Here is a 19,371-nt window from a genome sequence, read left to right as displayed (position 1 = left end):
ATCAATATGAATTCTTCTTCTCAATCTTCCTTCTTTTCTTATAGTTGGTTTTTACAGTTTATTACAATTGCTAACAAGCGTTTACCTATACTTAAGATACTTTTTCTAAACTCTTAACACAGCAACACACCTACATTACACAATTAGCCAAATAGTTAATTTTCTGCTCAAAACCACATTTAGTTCATTAAATGCCAACTCTACATTTCAAAATGCAAAAAAACTTTCTCTACATACACTAACTCTATCAAAACACGGCAAACCTGACTCAATATCATTCTTTCAAAACACTAGCACATGTTTTCTATCCAAGAGGAGCATATAGTCAATCATAGCACAGTGACTTTCAAAATACTAACAGCTGATGGCATTACAAAAACTGCATTACTTTTCAAGTTTCAGTGCTACCTGCATACAATAGACAATATGAAATCCATTGTTTTTTATAATTCAGTTTTCTTTTACTGTAAACCACTCTACATTTTTTGGTTGAGTGTCGAATGTGTGCATTTTTGGCAACATACTATCTAAAAGTGAATGAGTCATCTTTACTTTATAGAATGTACAGTAGAAAAAAATAGTAAGTGACAGAATTGCTGCAGTAAAAGCTTTATTAGCAACATGAAATTTCTGCCAATGATCAACAAAAAATCCAACATGCATGGCCTTTGGTTCCAAATGTGTAAAAATAAAATACACAAATGCAGTAAAAAGGCACAGACGGGAAAAAAACACAAAAATGCACAGTCCTGTTCTAATCTATATGATCTTCAGCATTTGGCCACATGATCTTGTCCACATCACATCTTATGTCGTCTCTCGCTGTGCACCTTGGATAGAAACGCTTGGCATGCCTTATCCACCCCCGGCAGTCTTCAGCTGAGATGTCTCTGCAGCCGGCTTCCATTGCATCCAGGAGGGACATTTGGTCATATGATGCACACATTCTTACTCCTCTCCCCCTACGTCTCCTTCTCCCTTGTCCTGGTCCAACTACTCCTCTGCCTGGTCCAGCTACTCCTCTCCCTGGTCCTCTTCCTCTCCCTCATCCAACTATTCCTCTCCCAGACATTATTTTTTCTATCTCTGCTCCTCTGTGTTGTTCTGTATCCACATTGAAGAAAATCAATCCAAAAAGCCCCCTTTTTACTGTATATTTCCATGTAATTGAAAAAACTTCAACACCTGGCTATGTCTCTGATTGAGATTGGAATCAGCTGTGGTTGGTCTATTTTATCAGCTGGTTCAATATAGCTATTGAGCTGCTATTGTTGCAGTAGTAGAGGCTTTATACTATATTTAAGGTTTTGAACATTAGGTTTTCATTTCTGGCATGCTGTGTGCAAGCATTTGTAAACAAGACAAGAAAAATCCATAATTTTGGTATTGGGTAAGCTTGTATGTAAAGAAAATTTTGCATTTTAGGAACGTGTTAATTGACTGCATATTCTGTGAAAACAACATGATTGTGTTAATGGTATGGTCCACAACAGACAGATGTTGTGCTAATTGTGTTTAGAGTTTTGAAAATGTGAATACAGATTGGACAAAAGGATGTTAGCGATTGTAAAAAAAAACTGTAAACACAGAGATCAGGCAGCACAGCACTGTGATCTTATCTATATTTAATCATAGAGATCAGGCAGCACAGAGCTGTGATCTTATGGACATTCTGCTGGTGCAATTACAATCTAAGAAGTTACTGAAAGCACAGAATCAGTTTTAGAGAAATTCAACTGTAAAATCAGGGTGTAAGCATGACCACAGACTGTGCTGTTATGTGATATTGAAACCATGCAGCAGCACTCCCCTGTAGTTTCACCTTTATTTCTGAGAACTTTCAAATAACACTGTTTTTGTGTGTGCTTGTAAGTGTGTATATGTGAGTGTGTGAATGTGTTCATATTTGTTTGTTTTCATATTTGATTGCGAGAGTGTTTGTTTTTGTGTGTTTATGAATGTGCTAATGCATCTGTGTGTATGAACATGTTTGTGTGTGTTTGTGCATGTATCTGCATGTGTAATTTCCTGTTTGTGTGTGTATGTGTGTGAATTTGAAACACACTCATCAACCTCTCACGGTCCAGTCCGTCTTACCTGCTGCTGCTGGTGCTGCGGGTGCTGGCAACACTGCTTCACAAGAACATCTTATAGCATGCTAAAGAGTGGGAAACCGATGAACTAAGCTGTACAGATATTTGATTATAACTGACCTTGCATCGTCTAGAGTCTGGCGCCTAATTGGAAAAACATTGCTTCAAAAGGTATCCTTGGATTGATAGGGGAGCTGTAGCGAAGGGCGAGAGCAGTCACTCCACCCGGCCTCAAACCCGGGTCTATGGGGTACCAACCATGCTACTTTGACCACAATGCCAAAGAGTCAGGCTTGTTGGTACGCAAGTCAGAGCGCATGCTCAACCATAGTGATGGCACTCCGTTACACTGCCCTCCCCTTCGGGAAGCACGCCCATGCGCTTCACGCACCATGGCATCCCTCACGCATTCCTTGCCGTACTTCTCCCATCCCAGGGTACCCCACTTACCAGTGCTTCACCCATCTCTGGGGTCCCTCACACCGTGCTTCACCCATCTCTGGGGTCCCTCACACACCGGGGTCAACTGAACCTGGGGGTCCCTCATACGGCTCACACACCGGGCACGCCTCCGATGCCCTCGCGGCAAGCCACCCCACTCTGACACCATTTGTAGCAAAGGGCGAGAGCGGTCACCCCACCTGGCCTCGAACCTGGGTCTACGGGGTACCAACCATGCCACTTTGACCACGACGCCTGGCTCATTGGTGTCGCGGTCAAAGTCACATGTTTGGTACCCCGTAGACCTGGGTTCGAGGCCGGGTGGGGTGACTGCTTTCACCTTTCACTACAGGAGCACACACTGACCCGACTCAGCTGGGTAGAGAGTCCCTATATCACCTAAGAACAAAACCTTCAAAGAACTGAGGTATTTTGGTTGTGATATATGCATTGATATATCTGATCAACCCAAATGGTTAAATATGAAGTGACTAACCTAATACTGAACTGCACCTATATGAATGCTCGAAATCATAGGCCTTTCCGTTGGGACGGCCTTGTGCCACGTATACACTTTCAGTGTGCCTGTGTGCATGATTAGTTCGACATAGTAGCATCACTTGGAATGTAGGTCACAGGTCGTAACTCTGTGATCAACCTAAAACTACACAGAATACAATCATTGTCCCGGTGTATACTAATTCTACTAAACTAATCAGTCTATTGATATAATGATCACTAAATAATCGCCACTATTCTTCAGTGTGTGTATGCTAGTGTGTATGTGTGTCTGTGTGTATGTGTGTGCTTGTGCGTGTGCGTATTTGTGCTAATATGTATGTCGGGGAAGTGAGGATTTAATAAAAATGAAATGTTCTGAACCCAGCAGTCTTAGGAATTAATGCCCTTGTTTATCTGGCCGGCACTCTGAATACCGAACACAAATAACACCAGGTACTAAAACTCCTCACTTAACCAACAGGTAAAATAATAAAAAAAAGATTTAAATTTTAAGGAAATCAATTATTACTCAAATGACCTAATTATTTAATCCCAACACAGGCTTTTGCCAGTTAGAAAAAGAAAGGCTAAAATCATGCAGTATCTTAATGTACATTGTGTGAATGTGAGTTTTAGTAACCGAATGAACTTGAACTTTTCATGATGCATCGATATTTTTCATTTTTTTACCTGAGCTGTCTCTCTCATCAGCTGCTGTTGGCGCGAGACTTTACATAAACAAGAACACTGCCAATCCCAAACAAACAAGTGGTAGCTTATTAAATGCAGGTACAAGACAAGAACCTTGTGCACAAGAACCTTGAATGTGTAGTTTGCACTGTCCAACACAATCATGCTTTTGAAATCTACTTCAAATATTACCTTACATTACATTCATTTAGCAGACACTCTTATCCAGCACAATAGAACAGAACTGTATCCATTCACGTTAAATGAGCAACAGTGTCAGATCAGGCTAACAACAGTCCCAGACCAGTGAGTGTGAGCACAACATTATTCTAGCACAACCACAAGTTAACTTGTGCTAATCTGAAACCAGACAACCTACAAACAAGCAACAAAATCTAAGTACATACATCACACAGTCACTAGCTTACAATATCCATAACATATCACGATACTACACGTAAATTAAGCAACACAAGTTGCAGGTGTTAGGAGGTGGAATTGAGATGCAGTCTGAAGATGTGGGTCTTCAGTTTCTATTGGAAGTGATTCCATTGTCCTGGCCCTAAGTTCATTCCACCACTGGGGGACGAGTACAGACAGACGTGATGAATCTGTTCTTTGATTTTGATTTCATGCAGGTGAGCACTTGCAGCAGATACACCTTCCTTAGATCTGGGGCTGATAGAATAATTGTTCCAGTACTGACAGAAGTGAGTCTCACATCGGAGTTTGTGTGTGCAGGGCACGGTGGAGAGGTGAAGTGCTGCAGTGGTGTTAAATAAAGGCATCCACATTGCTGTTCAGACTGAGGAAACTGCTGAGCCCTACTGGAGAGAATCCTGCCCAGAACACAGACCCGCTCTTCACTGACTATGTTACTGCATATCCAATGTGCATATTGTGGATTTAATAATGGGTCTGGCTCAAGGTATAGTAGGTGGTGTGATTATGTCAACTGTGCCTGCACTTAAGGGCATAATGAGATTTGATAAATACAATCACCTTCACTAATAAAGGGAATATAATTCTTAAAGCATCAGTACAGTTTATTAAATTAAAAACCATAAATAACAAGCAAAATATACAATAAGACTTTACTTCAAATATAAATTACTCTTGGTTAGTTTTACATTTCAGTCTCTTTACCATTCATATCCTCTCACTTCATTATCTTTTAAACACTCACTATACCAGCTGTTACTTTCGGAATCCACTTCCTCTGCATTCACAGACGTATATCAGAAGTGAAGGTGACAAGCCGTCTCAAAGTTCTTTACAACATCTCAGTTGTGTATGTCCATAACAAAAAAGGAGATGACCTGCATGCTAAGATGTAGAAAGAATTATAAAGATGACTTGTCACTACATCTTGCAGAAACATTCTCTTTCTGGAAACTTTCCAAAAACCAACTTTACATGGCTTTTTAAGCACATATGATCATTTCTTTTCTATTCTTTCTTTTCCATTTGGCATCTTAGTATTGTAGCTGTTAATAAATACATTAGATATAATAAATACCTGTACTACAATATGCTTCCAGAGCAACAGCATTAGCATTAGCCCATCACCTGTCAGCTCATGTTTACATTGACCTGCAATCACATGATCTGCCAGACTGAGGGCTGAAAGATGGTCTCACACACACACACACACACACACACACAAAGTAGTTTGGATGTGGCTAGATGGCATTACTTGGGCAGATGACTCAAGTCTTCTGTGAAGTTGTGTAGGATGTTTTTTGCTCCATTCTGCCACTTAAGAACACTCTCCAGTGGGGTCTTCCCACCCTGGATACAAGAAAATACAACATGTACATTTCCCAGGTTTTTCACATTCCCTCTGCTCCTTATGTTTTCCATTGGTTAGTGTACTCATAAGCACTAATAAAAACAAATTGCTTTTTCACACATGCCACACATTACATAATGTGAATGACTGACTGTCAGCAGGGAAACACTGATAATAAATAGTATTTCTTTTAACAATGGGGATAGGTTATTGTATCAAATAAACATACAATAAAATCACACAGATTGAATGGGTGGTTTGGTATCTGTAATGATCTGTATGTTGAATGTTCATTCCAGAAACATACTCCTAGGTGCCAGGGATGTACTGCAACACTCAGTCTCTCAAAACTGCATCGGGTCATCATAGTTAAAGTTAGAATTTAAAACTTTAGTGCAGAGATTTAAGTAGCCTGTAGATTGTACTGCGATCTTTGAAAACAGACTGCTATGGAGGATGAAGATTACAGCATGCAAAACAAAAGCTTCCCATGAAGTACCATATGTGAAGTCATCATCAAACCGAAATGAGAAGGAATTAGCATTGTGCAGGTCAGTCATGTTTTGACCCACATCTACAGAATGTGATCTAAATCCACCTGACCCGATTTTAAAAAAAGCTCATAATAGACATTGACATAAAGCTGAACATTGCAGAAAACAATTGCATAATTGCAGAGAAATTTTAAAATAGCATTTGATTCAGGCTGAAGACAGTATTTAGATTAAAAAAAGTTAGATCTGTTCAAAATAAAACAAAAGAAGACATACCATACATAGTGTTTGCATCTGTTTAAAATGAAAGATAACTTACACAATTCTTGACTTCTAGGTTGGCTCCGTGGATAAGCAAAAGTTTGATCATTTTGAATCTGTTTATTCTCACAGCATCATGCAGAGGCGTGTCTCCTTCCTGTGTGTACATAAACAAATACAAAGCATCTTTACACCTGTCTTTCTCCCAAGGTTTGCTCTGTGTGGGAAATGTGTGTGGATATAGCTCTTACTCGGTCTTTGGCGTTAATGTCTGCCCCACAGTGAATGAGATGCTCAGCACACTCATAGTGGCCGGTTCGGACTGCTACGTGGAGGGGTGTACTGCGTAGCTGTGATAGAGCACATGTACGGAAACCATCAGCTGGAAAAGGTTATCAAAGAAACCAATGACCCAGTCTATGACCCCATATGAAAATCATCATATTTGCATCATATCATATAGCAATATACTGAGAAGTATATTCAGTAAATATTCAGTCCAAAAATATATTGCAAATACAAATCAAATATATTAATGCAAAGCAGAAATGTGTTCCAAAATTGCAATAATTTACATATTTGAATATATTGATTGAGCTAAAAAATATACCATTTAAAAAATATATTCTTAATATATATTTGTATATAATTTCTCAGCCATGGCCTTGTGCTGCCACAATGTCAGTAGACTGGTCTTCCACCCAGGGACTTAATCATCTGATTAAATCATTTAGTTAATTAAATCAATTTATTGCCATCTCCCATTTCTGAGAATGTGAGTAGCATAAAGTCTGCTGTTTTTAGCACTCTAGGCACAAGGTTGACACAGTCTTGTTCCCATCATGCTGCATGGTACAGTACCTTGTCCCTGGCTCTGAAGTTTGCTCCATTGTTCAGCAGCAGCTCCAGCACAGACAGAGACCCACCCCGACAGGCCCAGTGAACCGCAGCGGAGTCCAGCTGGAGGGAGAAAATCACTGTGAGCCTGAATAGTTATCTGAGCCTTACACAACACATAAAACTGTCAGCAGTCCACAAGAAAATCTATGATGTCAGTTAATTTACTTCGGCATGTGTGCATCAATTTTCTGCAGCCAAAATTTGAGACACCTACCCTGTCTGTGTTCTCTGTCAGAGCCCCAGCCTCCAGCAGTCTCTTCACAACTTCTACATGCCCTCCTGAGCAGGCCCGGTGCAGGGCAGTCCGTTTAAACTGCACAGGTGAGTTAATATTACATTACATAATTTTCATTTAGTACATGCGCTTATCTAGTGTGACTTACAAAGGTTACAATTTTATCCATTTATACATATTTACTGAGGCAATTATGGACCTTCTCGAAGCACGGTTATTTCTGCCTGTGTATGAGAGTGGAATCTACTCACATGGTCGCTCACATTGGGGTCTCCACCATCAGCCAGATACTTCTCTATTACGGGCAGTTTGTTTTCGGCTGCTGCCTGCAGGAACACAGCTTCATCCACCTTGGCTGGCTGCCCAGCGTTGAGAAGGGATGAATTTGGAAAGCACAGTTATTGCATCTTAAAGCATGTAGGTGGAGCTGTCTGCTCCTGACCTCTTTTGCACACATTAATGCCTCTTACCAGCACCTCCATCTGGGGCTCTGGCCTGAGAGCTGGCCCTCTCTTGGCTCGGCGCCTTCTCGTAAGCTTCAGGATATTGTGCAGGTCTTCTACAGTGTCCAGCTTCAGACGGCCAGCTTTGTCAGTCTGAGGGACACACCACATTGACATCATCCATCACCTAATACGTCATTGCAATTAATTTCACTCTATAGGTGTGTCTGCTGCCTTTACAGAAGATGCTCAGAAATCTGTCGGTCTTACATTTAGGACTATCTGACTTGGTTCCTTCATGGGGCTGTGGGTTGGGGGGGTCAGGCCTCTGCAAGGTTTCATGCCATCTTGTTTCTCCTGAATGATGGCCATCTCATACTCTCCACCTGTAAACCCCTCTTGCAGGTGCTCACCCAGCTCCTTGTGCTCACATTTCTTCCCTGTGACCTTAAATCAGAGAGAGAAACCTCTGGCTGTCAGCTGCAGTTCTCCAACAGGCCTCCATATGTTTAGGTGGCACTCTAATACCTCATAACATCACACTACATTATTGTCATTTATCAGACCTTCTTATCCAGAGTGCCTTATATAGGTTAAACTTTTTACATGTTATCAGTTTTTGTAGCTGGATATTTACTGAGGCAATTTTTCAGTCGTTCAGCACTTTGCCGAATGGTACAGCAGCAGTACCTCAGTCGGGAATTGAACCAGCAACCTTTTAGTTACGAGTACTGCTCCTTGTCACTATGCTATACTGCTGCCCTTGTCATTAGGTAAGCATCAATATTACCTAATGTGTACCGTAACCGCTAATGCAGTGGCATGTCTATTATACATGTCACTCAAGAATGTCAGTCTCACAGAAACTTACAAGCAATGTATTTCCATTAGTTGTCTGACATGGGGGTTATGCCAGTATAAGGCATATCAGTACAGAAATTTTGGCTGTGATGTTTGGCAATTTATCTCAATATGTTGGGTTGTGCGTCCCAGGTGTCTTGTGCTTTTCACACATTCAAGGACCCTGAAACTGCGCAGGAGAAGAAGAGTACACCTAAAGAAGAGGTTAATATGGATTTTAAGTGAGATTTGTTTATGTTTTGAGTTTACTGCTAGCAGGTAACTGTACTTTGTTGAAAGGTTCCAGCATTGCTACTCAATAATGGTAACATCAGGTGCCTCTGAAGCTCTACCCTTCTGAGTATCTATGAATACTACTAGTACCAAACTTGTGGGGTGTATTTTCTGAAAACAAAATAAATTGATTAATGTTACATGACCATTTAGTAATAAATGAAAAAGGTGATAAATTTGCCATTTTGTATCACAGCATTTGAATAAAAAAAGATAAAAAGAAGAACTTCACATTGATGTCTCTGCCTTCATGCACACACTTTCTCCAGGTATCTGTATTTCCATTCCAATTGCAATTCACATCTTTTAACTAATTCGTTCACTAATTCTGACACCATTTGCAATACAGCAGCCTTTTCTAAAAGATGCCACCTTTCAGCTAATCCTCTGTCTTTGATATGTGATAAATAAAAGGATCTAAAAGTGAAATCTAAAAAGTGATCTGAACACGTACCAGCTCTTCCACCAGCAGTAGCCCCATGCTTGTCTGTGGTGTGCTTGTCCAGTATTGTAACTCCCAAAGTGTTCTGTGCCCAAAGTGCCCTGTGTTGCTGCCGTCCAGCATCCCTTATATACATGTGGAGACATTGCAGAGTGACATCATCCTCCAGCTTGGGGGACGGGGACAGAACATGTGACCAGGCATGATCTGATGTCACCACATCCCATTTCAACAAACAAACATCCCCTCTTTTAGAGGCATGAATCAAGGTGAAACCTGCGCTGGCTTCCGTGAGATACCAGGCGTGGTGACTAAACAGGCCAGAAGTGCCTGGCGTTCTTCTTGCCCTCACATGTTGGGGCGAAACCTGACACCCCACTACGTATGTGCGTGTGTGAGGGGAGCACACTGTCAGGGCTGTTATTTATACACTGCAAACACTAACTTCTGTGTGCAATTTATGTTTTGTTGCTCTTCCTATGAAAGAAGGACGAAAATGCCACTGTTCCCCTTGATGTGATAGGTTTTTTTAATAGTAGCAGCTATTTTATAACCCTTGGGGGCTGAGCACTTTCTCAAGTTTATACCAAGCATATATTTTTCACAAGATCATACCGGAATGTAGTATCTTTCAACTCCATCAACTGGACTGTTCTGCTCCTTCTATTTTTTTCTTTCCTATGGTAACTATGTTTAGCATTTGACATTTTGAGCATATGCACTACTTTATTGGATGTCCATGTGCAAAGCATATGGTTTTACAACAGGACAGTATAATTATTTTCTGGTAAGTGTTGTTCACAGAAGGACATAAAGACCTTGCTAACAAAAAAACAGAATGCTTTCTATCTTCCAATCTGATGACTATCATTGCTAAAATGTCTATGAGAACATTCCAGACAGAGTGGCTAGGTGGAGAATGAAGGCATGACATACAGGAATCTGTAGATCCCTACCTGAGGACACACTCTAAAGAGGAAAATGACAACATACACACAAAAGGGGCAAAATCCGAAGATGCATGCACACTCAACACACTTCCCTGCCCAGAAACAACATAAAAAACCTCCACTCCAAGCAACAATTCCTCAAACAATGTAGAAATGGCGCTCTAAAAGACCAGGGAGCAATGACTCTTTAAAGCTTTCTAAGGTGACTTAGAAAGAGAGTCAACACAATATTTTTACTTAAAAGGAAGCAATGGCGTGAAGGTCATATTTTTTCCTTGAACTTGTGAAAGGCAAACATTAGCATACTCCAGTCTTCAGTAGTTAAACAGGCTGGGTATATTTGAGAGCCTCATAAATAAAAATAGGCTTGTGTGAAATTTCTGGACATGAAGTATAACTTGTGTAAGCTGTTTACTGATGGATTGATTTAGGCTATGATTAGGTGCTCAAATCCCACAGCTCATGCCTCCTTTTATTGTTAGGTGTCATTTTGGTATTTTTAGTGTTTATGTGATTCAGAAGTAGTTTTTAAAATAGCAAATGCTCCATCACAATTCTCAGTTTATGATGTGTCACATTACCCATCAGTTAGTTTTGGGCTCACATCCACAAAGCATCATGACACACCAGTGTGTTTCCTGTGGAAATAATAACCTGTCATGATATCAGTGGTGCATCAAGATAAGTATATCATTTTAAAAATTTTCAGGGAATGATTTCTTTTTCAGGAAATAAATGTACATAATTTACAGCACAGGCATGCTCTTGTTATATTTCAATTTAGATTGAGTTTTCATATAAAATTTGAGATGAAGCTAGGTAGAACAGGTTCCTCAACACTAAATCAAAGGAAGTGGACGAGAAGCAAAACTTTGTACCAAGTCTTCTTTCTTACATATCTACATTCCTAAGTCAGTGTGTCTGGCAAGAAAATTGCTTTGTTTTTCAGGGCATGTCTACAGCCTCTGTTGGCTCACTATCACAGAGAGGGTGGCAGTTTGGTAAATTCCTTCCAGCCCTGATAATCTGAGGGCCATTTTTCAAAAATCACTATTCAAAGTCAGTATGCTGTTTCAGTAAGGAGAAATCAGGTGACCCTTAAACATCAATACACCTCATTCATAGCCAATACTGAGTCACCTTCTATATGAATATTCTCCGGTCATGTATATAAATAGGTCTTCATCATACTGAACGCTTGTGCTTTCAGCGCCAGGAGAAAATCAAGCCAAATGGCTCTAAATCCACGTACCACTAATGTTGACACAATTTCTAAATGGATTATCACCATGCATCTGGAAACCTATCTTACTTAAGGGTACCCATAAATTAGATGTTGGTAAGCTAAGTGGCTTGGATTTATTGTTTTCACCTGTTTTTTCAACTCCATATTTAATATTTCTGGCAAATCAAGATATAAGATTTTGATGGTAATTACAGTGTCAGAAAAATTTAAACTGTCTTTAGTGTAATGTACATTTACAAAACTATAGTACAAGAATGTACCTCTACAAATCTGTTGTGTAAAAAGCATATGTTAACGCTAACGTTCAGCCTTATTGCATACCTGTATATGGATGGGCTGACAATAAAATCTTTCCTGACCCTCTTGACTTGACTCTCTAAACATGAAAGATGAAAGGGGGGATCAGAAACCTTGACATACATTCAGGTTCTACCTCTTCATGGGAATCCAAGTCAAAAATCAGTATCGCTTTATACCCTTACCAACAGCAACACTTGCATTTATTATTGTATTAAAATTCATATGGATAGAAATATAAATATGTGTCTGTGTGTTTGTGTGTACATGTATGTGTGTGTGTGTGTGTGTGTGTGTGTGTGTGTATACATGTATGTACGTGTGTGTACATATGTGTACGTACTTTATATAGGTTGAAATAGAAAGTCCTTCACTTCAGATTTTGTTCTCAAGTCCTACAGATGATAATAATATGCATATAATGAAACAAAAACTGTCTTTCAGTATATGTATAACATACAGAGATAATTCTGAAGAAGAACCCCATTTTCCTGCATATGCTTTCATGGTGGTGTACTTCTTAGTTTGTCTGGGACATGGTATTTCTTGCTCATCGATGCCAAGTGTTCATTGCCTGAATTTATTTATTGTTTTTTCTGGATGCTCTAGTTAGGAATTGGCATCTGTGTCATTTTGTCACAATCATTTTTATTGATGGAGGTGGCATTTATTCTGGGAATATAATATATTTCACAACACATTATGGAAGATAACCATGTATAGATATAGTTATACTTTCAGTGGTGTTATCCTGCCTGCACACAGAGGAAGAGTTTTTTGTGTGTTGCTGGAGTAATGTTAATATGAATTATGAAGTATGAGCTCAGGTACATAATGAAAAAGATGGATGATATTGAAAATACCAGGCCCCCCTGGAGGAGGCCTACAAGAAAACACACAATGGCAACCCCCAGCCATTTGCAGTTTTCTTCTTAGATGCCATCTTTCCTTCACATATCACTTAAGTTTACATCTACTGAGACACATATACAATAATACCTTGTATTTGTAGCACGTCTTTGCCTAGGTAGCATAGCGATACTTTATTGTCCCAATGATTGTATTTGATATATGTACCCCTAGATCAGATTAGCTCTACAGCTTGCTACACTGACCCTGTTCTCAGCTTCAGCACTATCTGCTTTGTATGACATGTACACATTTTGCCCTTGTGCCTGTGCCTGTTTGCTCACTACATGCACTTTTGTACGTTGTTTTGGCTAAAAGTGTCTGCTAAATGAATAAATGTAAATGTAATGTAAATACAATAACACAAAGACTGGTCCAGAGTGCAGCTACACTTACTTCTTTACATGAAATGGAAGCATGGCCAAGTAAAGCTGTCGATAGCTAGATGAAGCAGTGTGGCCAGGTAAGGCTGTCTGTAGGTGGGAGGAGTGTCCAGGTTCAGTTGTTGGAAAAGCTTCATACATATATCTGGGTAACTGGCTCTGCAAAATGAAATTTGACTGATCTGGGAGATACTGCACTGCAATCATTTGTAAGATTTTCATTTTACTTCAAGTCTAGACATATTTGACATAATGAATTGCTCTGTATTATATTAGAATAATGATTTCACTTCATATTCATAATGAAAAGTATCAGCCTTCTATGTTAGGTCTGCAGACCAACTGTTGAAATGTAGTCCACTTAGTTCCAGATGTTATTGTCAGGATATATATATATTAACCAGTTGGCCCTGGCCTAGATATATATGACCTTCGGATAGCTCGTGCCAACATGGACAGCTGTGGAACCTGCAGGCCTCCCTGTCCAGCATCCCTCAGCTGTGGCTTCTGCTACACATAGAGCTGCTTTCACCCTGTCAAAATGAGGGACAGGTGCCTAAATCCTCACTGGTTTTAGCATGTAGAAACCCTATCCTTAAGCACATAAACCACCAGTGAAATCATCCATGCCTGCTGTTGCTCCAGTATCCCAAGCATAACAGTTCCATGGGATCAGTTTTGTCCAAAAAGACGGGAGCATGCCTCAAGCTAACGCCTCAAGGAATGCTGACTGGAGAAACTAGACAATGTCAGCTCTCATACATTTGTATGTTAATAAAGTGAGGCCCCTCTATATTATATATATTAATACATCAAGATATACTGATACTAGCTTCACTCCCAAAGGCAATGTTTCCTCCCTTTGCTAAGATGCTTTGTACTATTACAAGCGCATAGCTGTAGAGAGAGCTTGCTGTTCTGAGCCCAACACACCCTCCTTGAGGACACTGGCAATAGGCAGTAAATCATCTGGGTAGTGCATTTACTGAGGTTTGTAAAGTAAAGCAGCTATGATGGAACTTTGTAAAGTAGAGCAGTTATGATGTAGTCACATTTTCACATTTGCACTGAAAAAAAATTAAAGTCAGTAACATTAAAAATTCAATAACACAATTTAGAATATAATTTTAAAGCATTGCTAAAGAGCCCATATAGTAGAATCAATACCTGTATTAGGATTTGCATTGCTTCTTAGGGAGTGTTTTTTTCTGAATTCAAGCAGTATAGCCACTATCCTCTGTCAGACACCTTGGAGAAATTGGGATGGGAGAAATGACAGCAAAATATCCCAGATCTGAAAGTGACACACTCGCTTGTAACTGGGTTGACAGTTATCTGTGGATTTCATCAATTAATTTAAGCAGCGCATTTTAACAATTCAAGAGGACACAAGCAGTTCACGATAGAATTACAGCTGTAACTCCTGATTGCCCATATCCTGCCTATTTGCTGAAAACTCCAAAGCCAAAATCATAGCCCTTATACTCAATGATCACATACTTAAAATTGAAAACTAAGAAAAAGTATATGTTTGTTGTTGTTTCCAGCGACTGGGCTTGTGCTGGGGAATTGCTTGTTGAGAAGGTATCGTTTTATAAATAATCATATGGATGCACATATTCTAAAAATGTCAGGGCTCTCTAAAGCATTTCAAAACATGGGAGCCAGCTAGTCTGTGAATATAAATATCACCACAATTTACAAATCGTTCAGAGAGGCAGGGCAACATGGTATGACCCTATGTGCTCTTCATAGCAGCCCAACTGTTGTTCAAAGGCAAGTTCTGATTGGTAAAAAAGCAAACAGTGTGAGTGTGAATGTGTGGACTACCATGAGTAGAAGGAGGCTGAGAGTATGAGTGAGTGAGTGTGTGAGTGCTGTGAGCACAGAGAGATGTTGTGTTGTTATATGTGAGAGATGTTTCCTGTGAACACAGAGATGTTGTGTGGTTATATTTTGCTCATTTAGTCTGGAGCTTATGAGGAGTATCAGCAGTCACATGGTCCTCAACACAGGCAATTTCATGGCTGGGCCACATGCCATGCCTGATTTATGGGTCAAGTAATTAAAAATGACCAGAGGATAGAATGTAAAAGTTTTATTTCTTTCAATGATCTCCATTAGATCAATGTTTTGATGATGGATTGAAGCTGTTTTGACATACACTGATGAGCCAAAACATTATGACCACCTGCCTAATATGTTAGTCCTCCGTGTGCCACCAAAACAGCACCGACCCGCCAAGGCATGGACTTTACAAGATCCCTGAAGGTGTCTGAAGGTGTCCAAAACATTAGCAGCAGATCCTTCAAGTCCTGTAAGTTGCGAGGTGGATCGGACTTGTCGGTCCAGCACATCCCACAGATGCTCAATCGGATTGAGATCTGGAGAATTTGGAGGCCAGGGCAACACCTTGAACACTTCATCATGTTCCTCAAACCATTCCTGAACAATGTGTGCAGTGTGGCAGGGCGCATTATCCTGCTGAAAGAGGCCACTGCCATCAGGAAATACCATTGCCATGAAGGGGTGTACCTGGTCTGCAACGATGTTTAGGTAGGTGGCACATGACGCACATGGTGTCAAATTGACGTCCACATGAATGGCTGAACCCAGGGTTTCCCAGCAGAACATTGCCCAGAGCATCACACTCCCTCCACTGGCTTGTCGTCTTCCCACAGTGCATCCTGGTGCCATCAGTTCCCCGGGTAAACAGAGCACACGTACACAGCTATCCACATGATCTGAAAGAAAACGGGACTCATCAGACTAGACAACCTTCTTCCACTGCTCCAAGGTCCAGTTCCGACGCTCAGGTGCCCATTGTAGGTGCTTTTGACGGTGGAAAGGAGTCATCATGGGCACTCTGACCGGTCTGCGGCTACGCAGCCCCATACGCAGCAGAGTGCGATGCACTGTGTGTTGTGACACATTCCTCTGGTAACCATCATTAAAATTTTCTTTGACTTGTGCCACAGTAGACCTTCTGTCGGTTCGGACCAGATGGGATAGCCTTCGTTGCCCTCACGCATCGATGAGCCTTGGGCACCCAACACCCTGTCGCTGGTTTGTGGCTTGTCCCTCCTTGGACCACTGTCAGTAGGTATTCACCACTGCTGACTGGGAGCACCCCACAAGCCTTCAGAGATCCTCTGACCCAGTCGTCTGGACATAACAATGTCAAAGTTGCTCAGGTCTTCACTCCTGCCCATTTCTCCTGCATCCAACATGTTGACTATGAGAACTGATTGTTCGCTTCCCATCTAATCTACCCAAACCTTGACATGTGCCCTTGTTTGGAAATGATCAACATTATTTGGGTCACCTGTGACTGGTCATAATGTTTTGGCTCATCAGTGTATAAATAGATATAAATTAGCTACTAATCACAAGCAATCACTGAAAACCCTGAAGTATTTGCTTGCATACAGTACCTTTTTGTGTTAGCTGTATAACAAAAATGACTAAGAGACAGATACAGACTAACAATACATTCTTTATTAAAAAGAACAGAGCCAACAATGAAAATTCTGCCACCCCTTGCAGAGATACTGGACCAGCACCTCCTATGACAATCAGCAGCCAGTTCAGTTGCTAACAACTCTGAGAGACATGAGAGGGGATGAATTTGCCTCTCAGAACTTTAGCCCACCAGTGTGAGTGGAATGAGGTTTGCTGGGGAGGGGTTTAAGTTATTGTTTGACAAATCAGATGACACAACATATGACACTGTTAATGTTGCATGCCTTTGAGGGCACGAGACACACACACACAAATAGGACTTTTGAGAGAGGTACCCCTGTGCTGTACTGAAACCAATGGCCTATATGCAAAAGACATTTGTTCAAAAAAATTAAAAAAGATTAAAAAAAATTCTGTGTAAAAAAATTAATAGTGCAGTAAAGAGATGTTACATATTGCCAATTATATTATATGCGTGTATATGCGATGCACACACTTTATATTGTGATCACCTGTATTTAATCTCTTGTTGTTTACAGTGGTATTAATGTCTGCTATAGAAAGCTCCAAATCACAGAATTTTAACCGTGTTAAATGAAAAAAAATGTTGAACTAAATTGATTCATTCATTTCACAGTCATGTTTTATGATAATTTAATGAGGAATTTACCATTAATGATTTTTAATCTGAACACCTTTAGAAATGGGCTACCATGTCTATGTTGACCTCTGTGCTTCTGGTGTTGGCAGAGCATAATCAGGAAATCCAACTAAATCCACATGCAACTAGTTTACCAGCAGCCTACTAAGGCAGCCCGGAGATGAGTGCTCATTATAGACTTTAGGGTGTCATCATCCACAGCTTTTCCATGCCTGGCCATGACATCACCCTGGGAACAGAGCTCCAAATATAGTGTGACTGAGGGATTCAGTCTTGTTCAGTGAGGCACAGTCAGGACAAGGTAAGCCATGAGGACACTGGGGGACATTTTACATTCCTGTAAAATATGATTAGCCCTGTCAACTTTTATTGGAAAGAGTACCACATGACACAATGCATACCCCACATAGGACATATCTGATGTGGTATGGGAGCCAGCGATATCCAGGGCATCTTGTCTTTACTGCCAATTATTTTGTGCAATGTTAATGGATATTAAATTACCTGAGTGATAATGAAATTAAAAGATGTTAAATAAATACAGTATGGCTGTACTGACTTAGGCTTTTATTTTGCAACCGCCAGCTTAGAATCAGCCAGTGTGACACTGGGTGCAAAGCCAACAGGGTAGGAGCATTTCCATGGCAGAAAGAAAAGGAGTGCAAAGCAGCACAGCTCTGTGGCACAACTCCAAGCCTGGCCTTCCTACAGGACCCCATTATCCTGCTCCCACTCATTGTGAGGCCCCTCCACCAGCACAGCATGCAGCCCCTCACTGGGAATCTGTGGGTAATTTCAAATAAAAGATCTGTATAGCAAGCCTCATTGTGCCACCCTCTAGTATTCTGTAATGTCTCATTCAGCCCTGTGAACCTCAGCTCCCCTCATTTTTCCCGCAATGGCTCACGCTCCCTGTGTCTGTGAGTCATTGAGGTTTTGCTAATGCCAATGCACAGTGTGTAATTACATTGGCCAAACAAAGTGTGCTCCCAAGCGTGCATGCTTCAGGTCATATGCTCTGGCAGCAGGTGCAGGGCTCAGATGGTGATGTAACTTTTTGACAGGGATGGCTAACGGGATGCTGATGGGATTGCTATTTACAGGATGAAGGAGCACTGTCACTCTGATACTCTGTACAGGATCAGTCAAGTTTAACAAATTCACACCTTAAACTTTCATGTAAATGACAATGGCTGCTCAGATTAATTGTATGGATTAATACATTTGAGAAAAAGGACCTTAAAATCAGTTCTAAAAGTCACAGGCAGAAAGTTCAGGGGGAAAGCATAGGGGTGATGTGGACTGTATGTTTAGTTCTGGTTAAAATTCTGGCTGTAGCTTTCTGCCAATTGCAGTCATTCAATGGTTTGTGTGGGCAGGCCAGCCTGCTTGTAACAAAAGAATCAGCCTGTGTGAGAAAAAGCCCAACTCTAGGTAAGTTTCTTAAATAAAAAAGGCCTTTTTGGAGGTACTTTTTCACAATGATCTGAAATTTCAAGTCAGCATCAAGTTCAAGCAAGTTGTTTATATATGTTAGGTATGAGATGAAATATTTTTCATTCATTTCATATTTTTAAATATTTCTTAATATGTCAAATTTTGCAAAATCAGAAAAATGAAATGCTTGTGGCTCTGAGAACCTACCACAAAAAAATTAAATTAAATTCAAACTGGCTAGAATGTAATTGTCAGGGCTCAGGCAAGGACTCAAACGCGGACACGAGAGCTTTAGGTTCCGAGGGGCTTTATTGATAGCGTCAGGCAAAATCACAAAACCAGAACAGAACTTTTTTTGTAATTTAATGCAAAATTAGTCCTTACTTCTTGACATCACCTATTTGTATTATTTGTATTGTTTAAAATGAAGGGAAATGGTAAATTGTTGTGATCTCTGCCCCTATTGTTGTTTTCTAGTATTTTCTTAGTTGTTCATAAGGCTGCTATAAGCAATCCAAATATTAGTCAGCTGAACAATGGCCTAGCTAGCCACTCCGATACAGTACATTTGCAACTTTCTGCTGCACACAATCACCCTGA

The 19,371-nt window shown here is 40.4% G+C and overlaps 1 protein-coding gene across 1 annotated transcript; it reads right to left on the bottom strand.

The window, feature by feature from the left end:
• Positions 1–4,805: 4,805 nt before the first annotated feature.
• LOC118775229 (ankyrin repeat domain-containing protein 1-like) lies at positions 4,806–9,590 on the bottom strand. Its single transcript, XM_036525039.1, has 9 exons — positions 9,439–9,590; positions 8,121–8,297; positions 7,878–8,003; positions 7,659–7,766; positions 7,387–7,485; positions 7,134–7,232; positions 6,524–6,622; positions 6,331–6,429; positions 4,806–5,516 (listed from the first exon to the last, which is right to left on the bottom strand). The coding sequence occupies exons 1-9, from the start codon at positions 9,547–9,549 to the stop codon at positions 5,418–5,420; spliced, it is 1,017 nt and encodes a 338-aa protein (XP_036380932.1). The 5' UTR covers positions 9,550–9,590; the 3' UTR covers positions 4,806–5,417.
• Positions 9,591–19,371: the final 9,781 nt, after the last annotated feature.

This window comes from Megalops cyprinoides, chromosome 3, assembly GCF_013368585.1.
Source record: "Megalops cyprinoides isolate fMegCyp1 chromosome 3, fMegCyp1.pri, whole genome shotgun sequence".
NCBI classification, from domain to species: domain Eukaryota; kingdom Metazoa; phylum Chordata; class Actinopteri; order Elopiformes; family Megalopidae; genus Megalops; species Megalops cyprinoides.
This window is presented reverse-complemented; position numbering and strand designations above follow the sequence as displayed.